Source organism: Cetorhinus maximus, chromosome 25, assembly GCF_964194155.1.
Source record: "Cetorhinus maximus chromosome 25, sCetMax3.hap1.1, whole genome shotgun sequence".
NCBI classification, from domain to species: domain Eukaryota; kingdom Metazoa; phylum Chordata; class Chondrichthyes; order Lamniformes; family Cetorhinidae; genus Cetorhinus; species Cetorhinus maximus.
In genome coordinates, this window is record NC_135903.1 from 43489130 (window position 1) to 43510867 (window position 21738).

General features: G+C 45.6%; 1 protein-coding gene across 1 annotated transcript in view; it reads left to right on the plus strand.

The window, feature by feature from the left end:
- The first annotated feature begins 43 nt into the window (after window positions 1-43).
- The window catches only part of nmt1a (N-myristoyltransferase 1a), an 83272-nt gene continuing 61577 nt past the window's right edge, over window positions 44-21738 (plus strand). The window contains exon 1 of the mRNA XM_078529863.1: window positions 44-229. Within this exon, the coding sequence (XP_078385989.1) occupies window positions 132-229 (98 nt within the window). The 5' untranslated portion in view covers window positions 44-131. The remainder of the gene's footprint in view (window positions 230-21738) is intronic.

The following is a 21738-nucleotide window of genomic DNA, read 5'->3' on the forward strand; positions in this document are numbered from 1 at the left end:
TCATACCGCGCTGACGTAACCAGTGCCGTTGACTAATCAGAGATGGCGTTGTGGAGGAAGGGGCGGGAGCTCGGACCAATCGGCAGCAGCGTTGCTGCGTGAAGTCGCCTCATCGTGGTTCCTCCTGAATCATGGCAGACGAAAATGAGACAGCAACAAAAGAAATTGAAGAGCATGACGGGTGCGGTAGCGACTGTGAGAATGAAGAGGAGCACGCACACAGTAAAGGGTATGTTAGGCTGCTGCCGCCCTGTGACACCGCTTTTCCCCTCAGGCCGGCTGCCGTCCCGTCCCCCCCCCCGGGGGAAAGGGCGCTGCACTCACCTCACTATGACAGCGCAAAGCCCGCCTCTCCACCGCACCCATTGGTTAATCCCTCTGACTGGCAGCTCCAGTGGGCGGGAGTTGCTGCTATGGCCGCTCCTGGTTGGCTGGCCCTTGTGTCCATCCATTCAGCCAGCTTCCGCTATTAGGTTAGGCTGTTGATGGGAGCACAAGGTCCCTGTCCCAGAGCCTGCCATTCAAGTGCTGCATCCCTGTGTTAGTATCTGTCTCCTGACTGAGAGCAGCCAGTTAGGGCCCTGCGTTTTTGAGGGCACTTTTACTGGAATTGTCAACAGAAAAGTTAAATATTCACATTGCTGCTTAGATCTAGTATTTGGACTTATACATTTGTCATTTACATTTATGTAGCTCCTTTCGCGTTCTCTGGACGCCCCAAAGCGCGATACAGCCAATTAAGTACTTTTAAAGTACTTGCAATCACGCAGGGAAGCACAGCTGTCACGTTACACATAGCAAGGTCCCACAAACGGCAAATTAGATTATTCACTGTTTAGCCTGTTTTCATGATATTGGTTGAGGGGTAAAGATGGGTCAGGACACTAGGGATAACTCTCCTGTCTTTTGAATAATGCCATGGGACTTCTTACTTCCACCTGTAGAGATTGTTAGAGCATCTGTTTAATGCCTCTGCAAAAAGACAGCACCCAGCACTAAAGTGTCAGCCTGGGTTCTGTGCTCTTGCCTCTTGAAGTGGAGTTTGAGTCAAAACTTTCTGACCCTGAAGTAAGTGTCCTACCGGGATTGACATGTGGCCTCTTAATAAAATGTGTTTGACATATGGCTATTGTGTCACTTACAAATGTAAGATTCTGTGTGTCTTAATGTTAAATGACCTTGGTTTTCACAAAAAGTGGCATACTGTTTTATGTCAGAGAGGTAGAAGAGTTTTTTGAATTTGTTCTATGTTGATGTGGTGCATTTCTGGATTGTGTAATGAACAGTCTGAACAATTTCTGAATGAAAATCGCTTTTTGGCAAGTTGTGTCCTGTGTATGTCAAACTTACTGAACATTTGTCACCAGGTCTTCGTTGGGGTGTAGCTTGACTCTGAAATTGCGATCACTGAATCCTGGATGGTCCTCTGTTTCTGCCTTACTTACCATACCAGGGTGATTCAATTCAAGTAGATGGATGACAGAAATTGTGTAACACAACTGTCATCCATCTACTTGAATTGAAAATTCCAGCATTTTGTCGTTCCAAATTTGGGCCTGTGGTGGAGAGAACATTGTGAGCTGTGTAACTACAAACTGAAAATTTGTTAGTGATGGAAGGAATAATTTATAGTGATGAAGAATATTGATGTGATAAATATATTGTTAAATATGACTAATGCTTTACATCGTTTTATAAATATTTTCAGTCCCTTGGAAAATTCTCAAAGCATTTAAGTTACAAGTCATATCAATCCCTGCAGTTCTATGTTATGTAGGTAAATACATAGAGAGAAAGAAGGACTTGGATTTATGTAGCACCTTCCTCAACCACAGGACATCCCAAAGCACTTTACAGCCAATGAAGCACTTTGAAGTGTAGTCACTGTTGTAATGTAGAAAATGTAACAGCACACAGGAAGCTCCCACATCCAGCAGTAAGATGATAAACCAGCTAATATTTTTGATCGAAGGGAAAATATTTGCTAGGGCATGGGTAAAAGTCTCTGCTTTGCTTCAAACAATTCTACCTGACCTTTAATACCTACTAGATCAGAATAGTTTAATCCCTCATCCAGAGGGTAGCACCTCCAATAATGCAACACTCCAGTCACTGCTATGCTGGAGTGAAGGCGTAGGTAATGTGCTCAAGTCCTTGAAACACAACCTTCTACCTTAAATGAGCTAAGCTGAAACAGAGATAAAAGCAAAGAACTGCGGATGATGGAAATCCAAAACAGAAACAGAAATACCTGGAAAAACTCAGCAGGTCTGGCAGCATCGGCGGAGAAGAGCACAGTTGACGTTTCGAGTCCTTCTGTTGAAGGGTCATGAGGACTCAAAACGTCAACTGTGCTCTTCTCCGCTGATGCTGCCAGACCTGCTGAGTTTTTCCAGGTATTTCTGTAAGCTGAAACAAGTTCCCCACAGAACTGACCACATTGACATATTCAATAGTTGACTATTTTTAATCAATCCAACTATTGAGTAGTTGAAAACTGCTACAATGTATATGAGGAATAGAGTTTGAACTGTATTAAACTATTGGAGTGCAAGTACGTTAGAATAAAGTGGCTCTTGCTCACTTGAAGGTACAGTTTCTTTAAGAATTATAGAAATTTGATTTGGAAATGAAATACAAGAGGAAAAACACAGTCTAATTAGGAAGTGTAAGACAGTTGGCACATGGAACATTATTGATCTGTTGAGAGCTGCACCACACCCTCCCAAAATAATTTGGGAACTATGTCTGGACTTGTACTCAGCTCTTCTGGTTATGCATCCCAGCATTCTGTTGTCAGTTGTTTACCACCTTAGCTATATATTGAAGGTGAAGAGTCAGTGGTTCCTCTTTCCAATTTTCCTGTGTTGATTCTGTTCCATTTCTTGCCAGCAGCTTCTATTTCCTGGTTTATCTCTGTAAACTCCTCCAGTCCTATAATCTGTGAAGATCTTTGTTCCTCTCATTCTGGCCTCTTGCACACATCTGATTGTCAATGCTCCACCATTGGTGGCCATGCCTTCAGCTGCCTGGATCCCAATTTATGAAATTTCCTCCTTAAACCTTTCTGCCTCTCTACCTAAAAAAGGTTTCAAAACCTACCTCTTTGACCAAGATTTTGGTTAACTGACCAAATAACTCTGTGTCAAATTTTGTCTAATAATGCTCCTGTAAACTGTCTTGAGGGGTGACCTGATTGAGGTGTACAAGATTATGAGGGGCATGGACAGGGTGGATAGGGAGCAGCTGTTCCCGTTAGTTAAAGGGTCAGTCACAAGGGGGCATAAGTTTAAGGTGAGGGGCAGGAGGTTTAGGGGGATGTGAGGAAAAACTTTTTTACCCGTTTTTACTCGTTTGAGGACTCTGGGTCTATACTCGATGGAGTTTAGAAGGATGAGGGGGATCTGATTGAAACTTACAGAATACTGAAAGGCCTGGATAGAGTGGACGTGGGGAAGATGTTTCCATTAGTAGGAGAGACTAGGACCCGAGGGCACAGTCTCAGAGTAAAGGGAAGACCTTTTAGAACAGAGATGAAGAGAAACCTCTTTAGCCAGAGAGAGGTGAATCTATGGAATTCATTGCCTCAGAAGGCTGTGGAGGCCAGGTCATTGAGTGTATTTAAGACGGAAATAGATAGGTTCTTGATTGGTAAGGGGATCAAAGGTTACGGGGAGAATGGGGTTGAGAAATTTATCAGCCATGATTGAATGGCGGAGCAGACTCGATGGGCCGAATGGCCTAATTTCTGCTCCTATGTCTTATGGTCTTATACCCAGAGGGTGGTGACGGCCTGGAATGCACTGCCTGGGAGGGTGGTGGAGGCAGGTTGCCTCACATCCTTTAAAAAGTACCTGGATGAGCACTTGGCACGTCATAACATTCAAGACTATGGGCCAAGTGCTGGTAAATGGGATTAGGTAGGTAGGTCAGGTGTTTCTCACGTGTTGGTGCAGACTCGATGGGCCGAAGGGCCTCTCCTGCACTGTGATTCTGTGAATATTTTACCACATTCAAGTCTCTATATAAATGCAAGTGTGTGTTTTTGCAATCTACACTAATTGAATGTTCCATCTAGGATTGCATGACTTGTTAGCGTTTTGCCAAGAGCATGAAGTATCTCTGCTGCAGAGAGATGACCAAAGTGCAGCTTCCACTGAGATTGGCAGTGTGATTTTGAATGGACATTCTCTCATGTCCTGGATCTGACTGAGTACTGGTGGTCAGTTTGTGAGTTGCACAAATGGTATAGGTCTCTGTGTGCAAAGTCCTTTCTGCTGATCTACAGTTTAAGGTCTTGGAGTATGAGTTTCATCCCAGATTAGATATTTAACATGTGATTGGCAATGACACTCTACTGAGTTACTCCTTTTGATTTAGAATTTAGCTGATCTTGTGGGGGAAAAATCAAGAATAGAGGCTCAAAAATATTTTGTTAGATTCTGGAAACTTTGTGCATTTTCCGGAAGAATTCAAACTCTTTTAGGTTTTGGCCATCAGAAACTCTGATCTGTTTCTCCCCCATCTCCCAGTGAATGCACTTCAAACAATGCATTATGTTTAATAAGAACACTCAATGCATTTCCTCTTCTGAGGGAACATTAATTTCATTTTTATTCCTCTCCAAAATACTGGGCTTCAACCATCTGTTGAAATGCTAGGCTTTCAGTGGCTTACAGGAAATGTCTCTTCTCCAATTCCTTGCCTTATTGGATGAAGGCTGCTTGGTGTAACTCGAAACAAAAACAGAAATACTTGGAAAAACTCAGCAGGTCTGGCAGCATTGGCGGAGAAGAGCAAAGTTGACGTTTCGAGTCCTCATGACCCTTCAACAGAACTAAGTAGAAATAGGAAAGGGGTGAAATATAAGCTGGTTTAAGGTGGGGGGCGGGGGGGGAAGAGTGGGGGGGGGCGGTGTTGTTGGGACAAGCAAGCAGTGATAGGAGGAGATAACCAAAAAATGTCACAGACAAAAGAACAAAGAGGTGTTGAAGGTGGTGATATTATCTAAAAGAATGTGCTAATTAAGAATGGAGAGCAGGGCAAGCAAGGTAGCTCTAGTGGGGGTGGGGTGAAATAAGCGATGGGTGGAATACATTTAAAAATAATGGAAATAGGTGGGAAAAGAAAAATCTATATAAATTATTGGAAAAAACAAAAGGGAGGGGGAAGAAACGTTAAGGGGGTGGGGATGGAGGAGGGAGTTTAAGATCTAAAGTTGTTGAACTCAATATTCAGTCCGGAAGGCTGTAAAGTGCCTAGTCGGAAGATGAAGCGCTGTTCCTCCAGTTTGTGTTGAGCTTCACTAGAACAATGCAGCAGGCCAAGGCAGACATGTGGGCAAGAGAGCAGGGTGGAGTGTTGAAATGGCAAGCGACAGGGAGGTCTGGGTAATGCTTGTGGACAGACCAAAGGTGTTCTGCAAAGCGGTCACCCAGTCTGCGTTTGGTCTCTCCAATGTAGAGGAAATCGCATTGGGAGCAACGAGTGCAGTAGACTAAGTTGGGGGAAATACAAGTGAAATGCTGCTTCACTTGAAAGGAGTGTTTGGGCCCTTGGACGGTGAGGAGAGAGGAAGTGAAGGGGCAGGTGTTGCATATTTTGCGTTTGCATGGGGAGGTGCCATAGGTGGGGGTTGAGGAGTAGGGGGTGATGGAGGAGTGGACTAGGGTGTCACGGAGGGAACGATCCCTACGGAATGCCGCCAGGGGGGGTGAAGGGAAGATGTGTTTGGTGGTGGCATCATGCTGGAGTTGGCGGAAATGGCGGAGGATGATCCTTTGAATGTGGAGGCTGGTGGGGTGATAAGTGAGGACAAGGGGGACCCTATCATGTTTCTGGGAGGGAGGAGAAGGCGTGAGGGCAGATGCGCGGGAGATGGGCCGGACACGGTTGAGGGCCCTGTCAACTACCGTGAGTGGAAAACCTCGGTTAAGGAAGAAGGAGGACATGTAAGAGGAACTGTTTTTGAAGGTAGCATCATCAGAACAGATGCGACGGAGGCGAAGGAACTGAGAGAATGGGATGGAGTCCTTACAGGAAGCGGGGTGTGAGGAGCTGTAGTCGAGGTAGCTGTGGGAGTCGGTAGGCTTGTAATGGATATTGGTGGACAGTCTATCACCAAAATTGAAACAGAGAGGTCAAGGAAGGGAAGTGTCAGAGATGGACCATGTGAAAATGATGGAGGGGTGGAGATTGGGAGCAAAATTAATAAATTTTTCCAGGTCCCGACGAGAGCATGAAGCAGCACCGAAGTAATCATCGATGTACCGGAGAAAGAGTTGTGGGAGGGGGCCTGAGTAGGACTGGAACAAGGAATGTTCCACATACCTCACAAAGAGACAGGCATAGCTGGGGCCCATGCGGGTACCCATAGCCACACCTTTTATTTGGAGGAGGTGAGAGGAGTTAAAGGAGAAATTGTTTAGTGGGAGAACAAGTTCAGACGAAGGAGAGTAGTGGTGGATGTGTATTGTTCGGGCCTCTGTTCGAGGAAGAAGCTGAGAGCCCTCAGACCATCCCGGTGGGGGATGGAGGTGTAGAGTGATTGGACGTCCATGGTGAAGAGGAGGCGGTTGGGGCCAGGGAACTGGAAATTGTTGATGTGACGTAAGGTATCAGAGGAATCACGGATGTAGGTGGGAAGGGACTGGACAAGGGGAGAGAGAAGGGAGTCAAGATAGCGAGAAATGAGTTCCGTGGGGCAGGAACTGGCTGACACGATCGGTCTGCCGGGACAGTCCTGTGTGTGGATTTTGGGCAGGAGGTAGAAGCTCGGGCCATCCGAGGTTGGGCGACTATCAGGTTGGAAGGTGTGGAAGGAAGATCTCCAGAGGAGATGAGGTCAGTGACAGTCCTGGAAACAATGGCTTGATGTTCAGTGGTGGGGTCATGGTCCAGGGAGAGGTAGGAGGAAGTGTCTGCGAGTTGACGCTCAGCCTCTGCGAGGTAGAGGTCAGTGCGCCAGACAAGAACAGCGGGTTTGATGACAATGTTAGGGTTGGACCTGAGAGAACAGAGTGCAGTAAGTTCAGAGAGAGACAGGTTAAAATGGGTGAGAGGAGCAGAGAAATTGAGACAACTCATGTCACGCTGATAGTTCTCAATGAAAAGATCCAGAGAAGGTAAGAATCCAGGGGGAGGGGTCAGGGGGAGGGAGAATATTGGATGTGGGTAAAAGGATCCGTTGAACGGGGAGAGGACTCCTGCCCAAAGAAGTGAGCACGGAGATGAAAGCAGCAGAAGAAGAGTTCAGCATCATTCAGAGCCCGAAATTCATTGCGATGAGGGCGTAAGGGATGAAAGTAAGTCCTTTGCTGAGCACTGAACGTTCAGCGTCGGAGAGGGGAAGGTCAGGGGGTATAGTGAATACACGGTCGGGGCTGGGGTTGGAAGATCGGGTGGGGACGGAGGGACAGGCAGGGGTGGAGGGTCCTGGATGGGTGTTGGTGTCGATGAGTTGTTGGAGCTTGCATTCCTTAGCACTAGAGAGAAAGAGAAAAAGTTCCTTGTTGAGGCGTTCCTCTACATTAGAGAGACCAAACGCAGACTGGGTGACCGCTTTGCAGAACACCTTCGGTCTGTCCACAAGCATTACCCAGACCTCCCTGTCGATTGCCATTTTAACACTCCACCCTGCTCTCATGCCCACATGTCCGTCCTTGGCCTGCTGCATTGTTCCAGTGAAGCTCAACACAAGCTGGAGGAACAGCACCTCATCTCCCGACTAGGCACTTTGCAGCCTTCTGGACTGAATATTGAGTTCAACAATTTTAGATCATGAACTCTCTCCTCCATCCCCACCCCCTTAACGTTTCTTCCCCCTCCCTTTTGTTTTTTCCAATAATTTATATAGATTTTTCTTTTCCCATCTATTTCCATTATTTTTAAATGTATTCCACCCACCGCTTATTTCACCCCACCCCCACTCGAGCTACCTTGCTTGTCCTGCTCTCCACTCTTAATTAGCACATTCTTTTAGATAATATCACCTCCTTCAACACCTCTTTGTTCTTTTGTCTGTGACATCTTTTGGTTATCTGCTCCTATCACTGCTTGCTTGTCCCAACAACCCACCTGCCCCCCACCTTAAACCAGCTTATATTTCACCCCTTTCCTATTTCTACTTAGTTCTGTTGAAAGGTCATGAGGACTTGAAATGTCAACTTTACTCTTCTCCGCTGATGCTGCCAGACCTGCTGATTTTTTCCAGGTATTTCTGTTTTTGTTTTGGATTTCCAGCATCCGCAGTTTTTTGTTTTTATCTCTGGTGTAACTCGAGCTGTGCAGGTTAGTAGGTTCCCAGCTTTGTTCCTTGTCTTTTGTGTTTCTCAAGATCAGTTAACAGTTCACTTGTTGAATGTCACTGGGCTAAACATTGGAAAAGTGACCAGGGTTGCAACTTAATCGGTTTGTACACTGAGTGGACATCAAGGAGGCAACTCAGTATAGCAGCCTGTTACCACTCATGCCTGTTCTTGTATGTCCATGTGAGTAAGGTACCAGAAAGCTGCCAGCACCTGTGCTGTAGCATCCTGAGAAAAGAGAGCCTGACGGAAAGAAGAAACATCAGTCGACCTTGGGCCAGCATTATTCACCTGAGCCAGCTGCGAAAGGGACTGCCACTCATGAATGCCCCTCTACAGCCACAACACATGACAGGCACAATCCATCATCTCCCGAGATGGACGGATGCCAATAGAATGTAGGAAACTCTGAGGCCAATTTGAGGACAGTAAGCTCCCGCAAACAACAATGTGATAACAACAAAAAACTGCGGATGCTGGAAATCCAAAACAAAAACAGAAACAGAAATACCTGGAAAAACTCAGCAGGTCTGGCAGCATCGGCGGAGAAGAGCACAGTTGACGTTTTGAGTCCTCATGACCCTTCAACAGAACTGATGAAGGGTCATGAGGACTCGAAACATCAACTGTGCTCTTCTCCGCCGATGCTGCCACACCTGCTGAACAATGTGATAACGCCCAGAGAATCTGTTGTTGTGTTAATGGAAACATTACTTGGGTTCCATTAATACCATGCCCAGTTTAAAGCTGCCCATGTCAAGTAGCAGAGTCATTCTTGCTGTTGCCGTTCTTGGTCATAGCTGCAAGTGTTCATGCGTTTACACCCTTAGTGTGATGACCAAAAGTTATTGTGTGCTGTACTTGCTGCTGGGCATCTGATAGTCATTTTAAGAGGTCACACAATACAGTGGCTCAGGACAAGTCTCATTTACTTGGAATAACCTCAGAATGTGCCAGAAATACAGAACAGGCCCATACCTGCATTTCCAGGCTCCTTGGGTTTAAAGTAACTGAATTATAAAAGGGCTCTCTTTTCTACTTAAGAAGGAACATGGATTCGTTTAGCATCTCAGCCTCACAGCTCATGAAAGCACATTTTAAATGAATAAACTTTGAAGCTTTGTTGTTTTGCATAGAATATACTACACCCTCACAACTAAACTGAAGTATCAACCTAGATCATGGGCTGAAATCTAAATCATTAATGAAGAGTCATACGGACTCGACATTAACTCTATTTCTCTCTCCACAGGTGCTGCCAGACCTCCTGAGTTTTTCCAGCATTTTTTGTTTTTATTTCAGGTTTCCAGCATCCGAAGTATTTTGCTTTGCTCTGAAAAGCACCCAGGAATACAATTCCAGACCTTTAACTGTTTAAACTTTATTTGTGTCTGGAGAGAGCATTTTTAAATGTATAATTATGTGAAATACATGCCTGTCAATGTATCTCACTGGGATATCGTGACAGCCCTGTACCCACTATTACTGTATAGCACTGGGATACAGCACTGGTGCGTACAGGGCTGTCACTGTTAAGACCATAAGACATGGGAGCAGAAATTAGGCCATTCGGCCCATCGAGTCTGCTCCGCCATTCAATCATGGCTGATAAGTTTCTCAACCCCATTCTCCTGCCTTCTCCCCCTAACCTTTGATCCCCTTACCAATCAAGAACCTATCTATCTCCGTCTTAAATACACTCAATGACCTGGCCTCCACAGCCATCTGTGGCAATGAATTCCATAGATTCACCACTCTCTGGCTAAAGAAGTTTCTTATTTCTTCTCCGCCGATGCTGCCAGACTTGCTGAGTTTTTCCAGGTAATTCTGTTTTTGTTTTGGATTTCCAGCATCCGCAGTAGCTTTTAGCTTTTTGTTTTTAAGTTTCTCCTCATCTCTGTTCTAAAAGGTCTTCCCTTTACTCTGAGGCTGTGCCCTCGGGTCCTAGTCTCTCCTACTATTGGAAACATCTTCCCCACGTCCACTCTTTCCAGGCCTTTCAGTATTCTGTAAGTTTCAATCAGATCCCCCCTCACCCTTCTAAACTCCCATCGAGTATAGACCCAGAGTCCTCAAACGTTCCTCATATGTTAAGCCTTTCACCCCTGGGATCATTCTCATGAACCTCTTCTGGACCCTCTCCAGGGCCAGCACATCCTTCCTGAGATATGGGGCCCAAAATTGCACACAATATTCTAAATGTGGTTCTGACCAGAGCCTTACAAAGCCTCAGCAGCACATCCCTGCTTTTATATTCTAGTCCTCTCGAAATAAATGCCAACATCGCATTTGCCTTCCTAGTTACCGACTCAACCTGCAAGTTAACCTTAAGAAAATCCTGGACTAGGACTCCCAAGTCCCTTTGCACTCCAGATTTCTGAATTCTCTCCCCATTTAGAAAATAGTCTATGCCTCTATTCTACCTACCAAAGTGCATGACCTCACACTTCCCCACGTTGTATTCCATCTGCCACTTCTTTGCCCATTCTCCTAACCTGTCTAAATCCTTCTGCAGCCTCCCCGCCTCCTCAATACTACCTGTCCCTCCACCTATCTTTGTATCATCTGCAAATTTAGTCAGAATGCCCTCATTTCTTTCATCTAGATCATTAATGTATAAAGTGAAAAGTTGTGGTTCCAACACTGACCCCTGCAGAAGTCCACTAGTCACTGGCCGCCATCCTGAGAATGACCCCCTTATCCCCACTCTCTGCCTCCTGCCAGACAGCCAATCTTCTATCCATGCTAAACACTGGGGTACAGGTGCTATTGGGTCATTTTGGTCATCAGGTTGGGACAAGATCAGACACATTTATGGCTGACCTGTAAGTGAATTCCATTTCATGTCTGGGCTCTATAATCCTTGACATTCTAACCTAACAAAAATCTATAAATCTCAAGTCTTTAAAACTCCAATTGTCTCTTCGCAGCCACAGCATCTTAGGGGGAGAGGCTTCTGGATTCATACCACCTTTTTGTATGAAAGAGTGCTTCCTGATTTCCCTCCTGAATGACCCAGCTTTCATTTTAAGATTATGTGCCCCCATTCTAGATATTTCCCCTCCCCATCAGAGGGTAGACATACAAAAACCATTTCTTATCAAATCTTTTTAACATTTAAACACGTCAATCAAATCATTCCTCAATTTTCTTAACGAGGTCTATTGAGCCAGGTTTGTGCAACTTGCCCTTGTAATTTAACCCTCTGAGCCCTGGTACTATTCTAGTGAATCTGCACTGCAGCTCCAGCAAGGCTCATTGTTCTTCCTGAAATGCAGTGCCCAAAACGAAATGTCTTATTCTGGATAGCGACCTGATCAAGGCTGTATACAACTGAAGCATAACTTCCTCCCCATTGTAATCTGGGGCCATTGAAATATCAGGCAACATTCCATAACCCTTTTTGTTTATTGCTTGTTGTATTTGTCCACTTTAAATGATTTCCAAATCTCTTTATTCCTCTACAAATCCTAGCTTTGCACCATTTAGAAAATGTTTTAAAATTTGTCTTTCTTGGGTCCAAGGTGGATGACCCCACACTCTCCACACTGATTCAATCTGCTATAGTTTTGCCCATTCACCTAATCAGTCTCTGCCCCTGTGCAAATTTCACTCCATCTGCACTACTTAGTGTCTTAGTGTAACTTTGTCATCTGCGAACTTGGGTATACACTTCTTTATTCTTTCATCCAAGTCATTAATAAATATGGTGAAACATTAAGGCCTCCAAATGACACACCACGTGTCATTATCACTCAAACCTGAGTACATACCCTTTATGCCCACTCTGTGTCTTGCGTCTTAACCAATTTCCAACCCAAGTCAAAAGGCTAGCTCCAATTCTATGAGCTCTTGTTTTTGCCAGTGATCTTTGTGTGGAATTTCATTGAATGCCTCATGGCAGTGGCGTAGTGGTATTGTCACTAGACTGCTAATCTAGCGAACCAAGGTCTCTTGGGACCCAGGTTTGAATTGCACCATGGCAGATGGTGGAATTTGAATTCAATTTAAAAAATCTGGAATTAGAAGTTTAATAATCTCAGAATCACGAATCTCACAGTGCAGAAGAGGCACTTCGGCCCATCAAGTCTGCACTGACATGTGAGAAACACCTGACTACCTACCTAATCCCATTTACCAGCACTTGGCGCATATCCTTGAATGTTATGACATGCCAAGTGCTCATCCAGGTACTTTTTAAAGAATGTGAGGCAACCCGCCTCCACCACCCTCCCAGGCAGCGCATTCCAGACCGTCACCACCCTCTGGGTAAAAACGTTTTTCCTCACATCTCCCATTAAACCTCCTGTCCCTCACCTTGAACTTATGCCCCCTCGTGACTGACCCTTCAACTAAGGGGAACAGCTGCTCTCTATCCACCCTGTCCATGCCCCTCATAATCTTGTACACCTCGATCAGGTCACCCCTCAGTCTTCTCTGCTCCAACGAAAACAACCCAAGTCTATCCAACCTCCCTTCATAGCTTAAATGTTTCATCCCAGGCAACATCCTGGTGAATCTCCTCTGCACCCCCTCCAGTGCAATCACATCCTTCCTATAATGAGGCAACCAGAACTGCACACAGTACTCCAGCTGTGGCCTCACCAAGATTCTAGACAACTCCAACATGACCTCCCTACTTTTGTAATCTATGCCTAGATTGATAAAGGCAAGTGTCCCATATGCCTTTTTCACCACCCCACTAACATGCCCCTCCGCCTTCAGAGATCTATGGACACACACGCCAAGATCCCTTTGTTCCTCAGAACTTCCTAGTGTCATGCCGTTCATTGAATACTTCCTTGTCAAATTACTCCTTCCAAAGTGTATCACCTCACACTTTTCAGGTTAAATTCCATCTGCCACTTATCTGCCCATTTGACCATCCTGTCTATATCTTCCTGTAGCCCAAGACACTCAACCTCACTGTTAACCACCCGGCCAATCTTTGTGTCATCCGTAAACTTACAAATCCTACCCCCCGCATAGTCATCTATGTCATTTATATAAATGACAAATAATAGGGGACCCAGCACAGATCCTTTTGGTATGCCATTTGACACTGGCTTCCAGTCACTAAAGCATCCTTCTGTCATCGCCATCTGTCCCCTACAACTAAGCCAATTTTGAATCCACATTATCAAATTACCCTGTTTCCGATGTGCATTTGCCTTCTTTATAAGTCTCCCATGTGGGACCTTGTCAAAGGCTTTGCTGAAATCCATATAAACTACATCAACTGCACTAACCTCATCTACACACCTGAAAAAAAAACCAAATTTGTTAGGCCCTAATAACCATGAAACCATTGTTGATTATCATTTTAAAAACCCATCTGGTTCACTAATGTCCTTTCGGCAAGGAAATCTGCTGTCCTCACCTAGCCTGGCCTACATGTGACTCGAGATCCGCAGTAATGTGGTTGACTTTTAAATGCCCTCTGAAATGACCCTTCAAGCCACTCAGTTGTACCCAACCACTAAAAAGTCAATAAAAAGGAATGAAACTGGACGGACCACCTGGCATCGACCTAGGCACCGGCAATGGCAAACCCAGCCCTGTCAACCATGCAAAGTCATCCTTACTAACATCTGAGGGCTTGTAACAAAATTCGGAGAGCCTGTCTCAAATGAGTCAAGCAATATAGTCATACTCGCAGAATCATACCCTACAGATCATGTCCCAGACACCACCATCACCATCCCTGAGTATGTCTTATCCCACTGGCAGGACAGACCCAGTGGAGGTGGAGGCACAGTGGTATACAGTCAGAGGGAGTTGCCCTGGGAGCCCTCAACATCGACTCTGGATCCCATGAAGCCACATGGCATCAGGTCAGACATGGGCAAGGAAACCTCCTGATGATTACCACGTTCCACCCCACCTCAGCTGATGAATCAATACTCCTCCATGTTGAACATCGCTTGGAAGCACTGAGCGAGTCAAGGGTGCAGAATGTACTCTGAGTGGGGGACTTCAGTGTCCGTCACCAAGAATGGCTTGGTAGCACCACTACTGACCGAGCTGGCCGAGTCCTAAACAATATAGCTGCTAGACTGGGTCTGTGGCAGGTGGTCAGGGAACTAACGAGGGGAAAAACATACTTGACCTCATCCCCACCAACCTGCCTGCCGCAGATGCATCTGACCATGACAGTATCGGTAGGAGTGACCACCACACAATCGTTGTGGAGACAAAGTCCTGTCTTCAGATTGAGGATACCTTCCAACATGTTGTGTGGCACTACCACCATGCCAACTGGGTTAGATTTCGAACAGATCTAGCAACTCAAGACTGGGCATCCATGAGGCGCTGTGGGCCATCAGCAGCAGCAGAATTGTACTCGAACACAATCTGTGACTTCATGGCCTGGCATATCCCCCACTCTACTATTACCACCAAGCCTGGGGATCAACCCTGGTTGAATGAAGAGTGTAGGAGGACATGCCAGCAGCAGCACCAGGCATACCTAAAAATGAGGTGTCAACTTAGTGAAGCTACAACACAGAACTACTTGCATGCCAAACAGCATAAGCAGCGAGCGATAGAGCTAAGCGATCCCGCAACTATCGGATTGGATCTGAACTCTGCAGTCCTGCCACATCAGCCGTGAATGGTGGTGGACAATTAAACAACTCACTGGAGGTGGATACTCCACAAATATCCCCATCCTCAATGATGGAGGAGCCCAGCACATCAGTGCAAAAGATAAAGCTGAAGCGTTTGCAACAATCTTCAACCAGAAGTGCCGAGTGGATAATCCATCTTGGCCTCCTCCGGAGGTCCCCAGCATCTCAGATGCCAGTCTTCAGCCAGTTTGATTCACTCCATGTGATATCGAGAAATAGTTGAAGGCACTGGATACTGCAAAGGCTATGGACCCTGACAATATTCCGGCAATAGTACTGAAGACTTGTGCTCCAGCACTTGCCGTACCCCTAGCCAAGCTGTTCCAGTACAGCTACAACACTGGCATCTACTCGGCAATGTGGAAAACTGCCCAGGTTAGTCCTGTACACACAGCAGGACAAATCCAACCTGGCTAATTTCTGCCCCATTAGTCTACTCTCGATCATCAGTAAAGTGATGGAAGGGGTCATCGACAGTGCTATCAAGCAGCACTTGCTTAGCAATAACCTGCTCACTGATGCTCAGTTTGAGTTCCGCCAGGGTCACTTAGCTTCTAACCTTATTACAGCCTTGGTTCAAACATGGATAAAAGAGCTGAACTCCAGAGGTGAGGTGAGGGTGACTGCCCTTGACATCAAGGCTGTATTTAACCAAGTGTGGCATCAAGGAGCTCTGGCAAAACTGGAGTCAATGGGAATCAGGGGGGAAAACTCTCCGCTGGTTGGAATCATACGTAGCACAAGGGAAGGTGGTTGTGGTTGCTGGAGATCAATCATCTCAGTTCCAGGACATCACTGCAGTAGTTCCTCAGGGTAGTGTCCTCGGCCCAACCATGTTCAGCTGCTTCATCAATGACCTTCCTTCCATCATAAGGTCAGAATTGGGGACTGATTGCACAATGTTCACCATTTGCAACTCCTCAGATGCTGAAGCAGTCCACATCCAAATGCAACAAGACCTGGACAATATCCAGGCTTGGGCTGACCAGTGGCAAGTAACATTTGTGCCATACAAGTTCCAGGCAATGGCCATATCCAACAAGAGATGGTCTAACCATTCTCCCTTGACATTCAATGGGATTACCATGTATCCCCCACTATCAACATCCCGGGGATTACATTGACCAGAAATCGAACTGGACTACCATATAAACACTGGCTACAAGAGCATGTCAGAGGCTAAGAACCTGCAGCGAGTAACTCACCTCCTGACTCCCCATAGCCTGTCCACCATCTACAAAGCAGAAGTCAGGAGTGTGATGGAATACTCTCCACTTGGCTGCATGAGTGCAGCTCCCACAACACTCAAGAAACTTGACACCATCCAGGACAAAGTAGCCCGCTTGATTGGCACCACATCCACAAACGTTCACTCCCTCCACCACCGGTACACAGTGGCAGCGGTGTGTACCATCTACAAGATGCACTGCAGAGACTCACCAAGGCTCCTTAGGCAGCATCTTCCAAACCCACGACCATTAACATCTAGAAGGACAAGGGCAGCAGATAGATGGGAACACCAGCACCTGGAAGTTCCCCTCCAAGTCACTCACTATCCTGACTTGGAAATATATCGTCGTTCCTTCACTGTTGCTGGGTCAAAACCCTGGAACTCTTCGATAAAAGCAAAAAACTGCGAATGCTGGAAATCCAAAACAAAAACAGAAACAGAAATACCTGGAAAAACTCAGCAGGTCTGGCAGAGGAGAGCAGAGTTGACGTTTCGAGTCCTCATGACCCTTCAACAGAACCAAACAGAGTTCTGTTGAAGGGTCATGAGGACTCGAAACGTCAACTGTGCTCTCCTCCGCCAATCCTGGAACTCTTTTCCCCCCCCCCTCCTCCCCTCTAACAGCACTGTGGATGTACCTATACCATGTGGACTGCAGCGGTTCAAGAAGGCAGCTTGCCACCATCACCTCAGTGACAGTTGGGGATGGATAATAAATGCTGGCCTAGTCAGCGACGCCCACATCCCATCAATGAATAAAAGAAAACTTCCTTGTCTGTCTTATTAGTGACCTCAAATAAAAAATCAACTGGGTTAGTCCAACCCAACTGACCTTTAACAAATCTTGCTGATTCTATCTAATAGTCTTATTTATCCAATTACTCAGTCACTTTGTCCTCATTGTTTACTTATCTTTGTATATTGTTTTGTTAAGTACATCAACTGATAATGGTTTTGGCATTGCATGCAGGAAATATTTTGACTTCTAAGGTGAAGTCGTGGGAGGAATTTAGTGTTGGTGTTGGGGGCCTTACCTGCAGCTGGAGAGTGGGAAGGTCTGCCAAATTAAGTGCCTATTGACGGGCTAGTGGTGGGCCTTTTCCAGGATCAAGGACCCTAGGGGCAGAAATCCCACCTGTTGAGAGTTGACAGTCAATCAGAGGCCGGCAGCTCTTCATTACTTGGCAGCCCCACTGGAGGTGGTGACTGCTGCCAGTAATGCACCCACCTGAGGCCCAGGATCACAGAGATCCATGCATGGGTGTGTGGCAGGTGAGGAATCGCGACGTGGGTATTGCAGGGCAGGAGAGGGGTGAGGTGGGTGTGCAGCAATGGCAGGGCTTACTCTCAGTGGCCCCTCTGTCTTTTAACAAGGACCCCACCCTGGAAGCCCGCAGGAACCCCAAATGGGGTTTGCTTCTTGGGTTTTCCGGATGGCGACTGCCTTCTGAATGCCAGTGACAGTGGGATGAGACACTTAAGTGGCCATTGAATGCCCACCGAATGGCTTCAGCTGACAATGGGGTGGAAAGGCCAACTACTTGACTTCCTGCCACAGGCAGAGGCAGGAGGATGGCAGCGTCCCCATCTGCCACACTCCTGCCTGATTAAATAGCCCCCATCACCAACCTCCCACAGGAGGGCATTAATTTCAGCCTACTGTATGGGTGGTTGTGTGGGGACCAATTTCAGTCCATGTCCAAATGCAGCACCTGCACAATATCCAATCTTGAGCTGACAAGTGGCCACACAAATGCCAGGCCAGGACCATCTCCAACAAGAGAGAATCTAACCATCGCCTCTTGACGTTCAATGGCATTACCATCACTGAATCCCCACCATCAACATCCTGGGGATTACCATTGACCAGAAGCTGAACTGGATGAGCCATATAAATACTGTGGCAATGAGAGCAAGTCAGAGGCTAGGAATCCTGTGCCGAGTAACTCGCCTCCTGACTCCTCAAAGCCTGTCCACCACCAAGGTAAAGTCAGGAGTGTGATAGAATACTCCCCACTTGCCTGGATGAGTGCAGCTCCAACAACACTCAAGAAGCTTGATGCCTTCCAGGACAAAGCAGCCCATTTGATTGGCACCCTTTCCACAAACATTCATTCCCTCCACCACCAATGCGCAGTGGCAGCAATGTGTACCATCTACAAGATGCACTGCAGGAACTTACCAAGACTCCTTCGGCAGCACTTTCCAAAGCCACAGGCGCTACCATCTAGAAATACAAGGGCAGCAGACACATGGGAACCCCATTGTCCTGGAAGTTCCCCCAAGCCACTCACCATCCTGACTTGGAAGTACATCACTGTCGCTGGGTCAAAATCCTGGAACACTCTCCCTAACAGCACTGCGGGTGTACTTACACCACATGGACTGCAGCGGTTCAAGAAGGCAGCTCACCACCACCTTCTACAGGGCACTTAGGGATGGGCAATAGATGCTGGCATTCCGTAAATGAATTTTTAAAAAAAATTAAGAGACATGGTAGCTGAAGTGTGATGTTTTTTAAAAAAAATTAATTGGTGTGCTAAATAAGCCAAGTGGCAGCATTTATATTAATGTTAAGGGAAATACATAGGCTAGATAGAAACTATTCCTGGTTAAATGCTCTACCTCTATACCTATGTTCCAACTTCGGATGAGTCAGGATATTCTAGGAAATAGAGCATCAGGAGACTGTTTTTGCTTAGGTCAGCCAACCCCACAGCCTCCTTCCTGGATAGAAATGGGGTAAAGTAGAACCTTTTCATCATGTGATCAAGAGGATGTTCTAAAACGCAATCCGTGTGTATATTTTTTCTTGACTTGGAAGGGAAATAACCTAAAGGATACTTGTACTATGAAAGCTCCTACAATTCTATCAGACTAAACTTTCACCACCCAACAGTTTTCTTTCCCGGCTGTCAGACACATATCAGGCCACCTTCCCTATTAAGCTGCTGTGTCATGTCAGTGGCTGAACGTGTTGAGACCTTTTATTGGAAAGACATCAGAGTAACACAGAGCCACATGACCCTGGAAGAGCCATGTTATTGGCTGGACCTGTAGTGTCATCAGGATGTTTCCCAGTCCTGCATCAAAATATTTTCATAGAATCATAGAAAGGTTATCGCACAGAGGGAGCCCATTCAGCCCGTTGTCTGAGACGGTTCTCTGCAAGAGCAACTCAGCCAGTCCCACTCCCCTGCCTTTTCCCCATTGCCTTGCTGATTTGTTTCTATTCATGTCCCTTTTATTCCATGGGCGATGACTTTGCTTACAAGCCTGTTGTGTGACACTTTATCACATCCTTTGCTAATTCTGTTCCATTCACTTTTTGCTTGAGTTCCACTTTTTTTTCCCAGTGTATAATACTTTTCATTTGTTAGAAATGAACCTTGTTTGTCGTCCAGCTGTATAACTGATCCTCCAAATCTTCAACTGCGTTCTCTGCCTGTACTGCTCTCCCTGTGTAACACGGCCTGTAAACCTGACAATCTTACAACTAAGCTGAAAGCACCGGACCCAGCAGGATCGTTTGCCATATGTTTTTTTTTAACCCTGACATCTTATTCCATTCTGTGTTTTACCTGGACGCCGAACAATACAGTTTAATTGAAAGTCTTTCATGGGAAACTGTCAGAAGTTGGTGAATGTCAACTGTATTATTGAGCATTCTACCTATTTACCAATATTGTGCCTTTCACTATCACAGCATGTTCCAAGTATAGTCACTATTGTAATGTTGAAACATGGCAACCAATTTGTACACAGCAAAGTTCCGTAAACAGCAATGAGATAATGTGTTCTAGTGATGTTTGTTAGGGGACAAGTGTTGGGCAGGTCACCACAAAAACTCCCCTGCTCTTTAATGTCATTGGAATTTTTTATGCTCATTTGAGAGAGCTGATGGAGCCTTGGTTAACATTTCACCCAAAAAATATTGCCTCCAATATCGCAGCACCCTCTCACTTTCTGAAGCATCAGCCTGGATTATGTGCTGAAGTCTTTGGTTAGGCGCTTGAACCCACAACCTTCTGAACTAGAAGGGAGCTACCCTCTGAGTCATGGCTTGTCATGAAAATAAAATAATTTTCATAATATTATTATAAAGGTAGGCTAATAGTGGGTTTGAGTAGGGGGTTGGGGTGTGCGTGTGTGTGTTTTGAATTGCAGGCAGCTGGTCTTTTATGTATCAGAAGAGAAGCTAGGTTTGAAATGCTAAATATGTAAATGTGGCTGAAGTTTTCGAATGTGAGGTGTGAAGAACATTTGCATTTTTAGATAAACCAGAGTAGTGAATTTCAAAGAGATGGTAAGGTGTTACACCTAGCCATAAGAGGCTAACCCAAACAGTGTGTTTATTTTTCCCAAAGATTACTGATAATAGGAGTGCTATGAAAGATTTATATTATGGAAAAAGTAAAGTTGCAAAGACATATTGTGACAATGGAATTTTCATTAAAAAGGGAGAAACCTGTATAAAGGAGATGAGGTTATGTGTAAGAAGAAGGAATTCTAAGATCTAACAAGTGTGAAAAGCCTCCAGATTCTATGTACCAAGCTGCTGTCTCCAGGAACTGAAGCTAAGATAATTCACTTTAAATATCACTGTCCAGGGTATTGTGTGCTTTGCCTGGATCTGTTGAAATCTATGTTGTTTTGTTGTTGCCTTAACAGAGGTGTAACTGGGAGCTAAAGTAATTTGTAGGCCTATGTATGTGCTTAAAATCATTTCTTTTATTAATAAATGTTTAATTTAGTTTTGTAAAAAATCTCTAAGATTCGGTCTTATTACTACTGAATTTAAGGCACGCAACTCAAAATAAAAATGCACATTGCAAAACAGTTGTGGCAGCTGTTTCAAGTTACCCTCTGGGATTTGAACAGCTCAGCATTTACCATCCGCTGTGCCATAACATGGCTGATACCATATTTTTTCTGTCATGTTCTCAAAGTAAGTCAAAGTGTGACTGGCGGGATCTTGCCTTTCTAAATCCATGGTAGCTTGTCCTTATTAATTATTGGCACACAGATGGTAATTTTAAGAATCACTTACATTATTTTGCCTGTAGTACCAGACTAATGAACTTGCTGCCAAGGTTATTTTTTAAAAAACGTAGGTGCTAAGTTTGCTACTTAATCTTCAATACCTCAATGTTGTGTCAATAGCCATCAGATTTCCTCCCTTGTCTCTTCACTGCAGTATTATCAGTTGGTTTTCAGTCAGACATAACATTTGGATAGTGTCCACTTGGCTTGTGGAAACTGACGGCTGTGAAATGGTCATGCAGAATGCTGCAGTACAGAGGATGGGTGGCAGTGGTTGACAGGGCCCTCAACCGTGTCCGGCCCATCTCCAGCGCGTCCACCCTCACACCTTCCTCTCCTTCCCAGAAACATGATAGGGTCCCTCTTGTCCTCACTTATCACCCCACCAGCCTCCGCATTCAAAGGATCATCCTCCGCCATTTCCGCCAACTCCAGCATGATGCCACCACCAAACACATCTTCCCTTCACCCCCCCCGGCGGCATTCCGCAGGGATCGTTCCCTCCGGGACACCCTGGTCCACTCCTCCA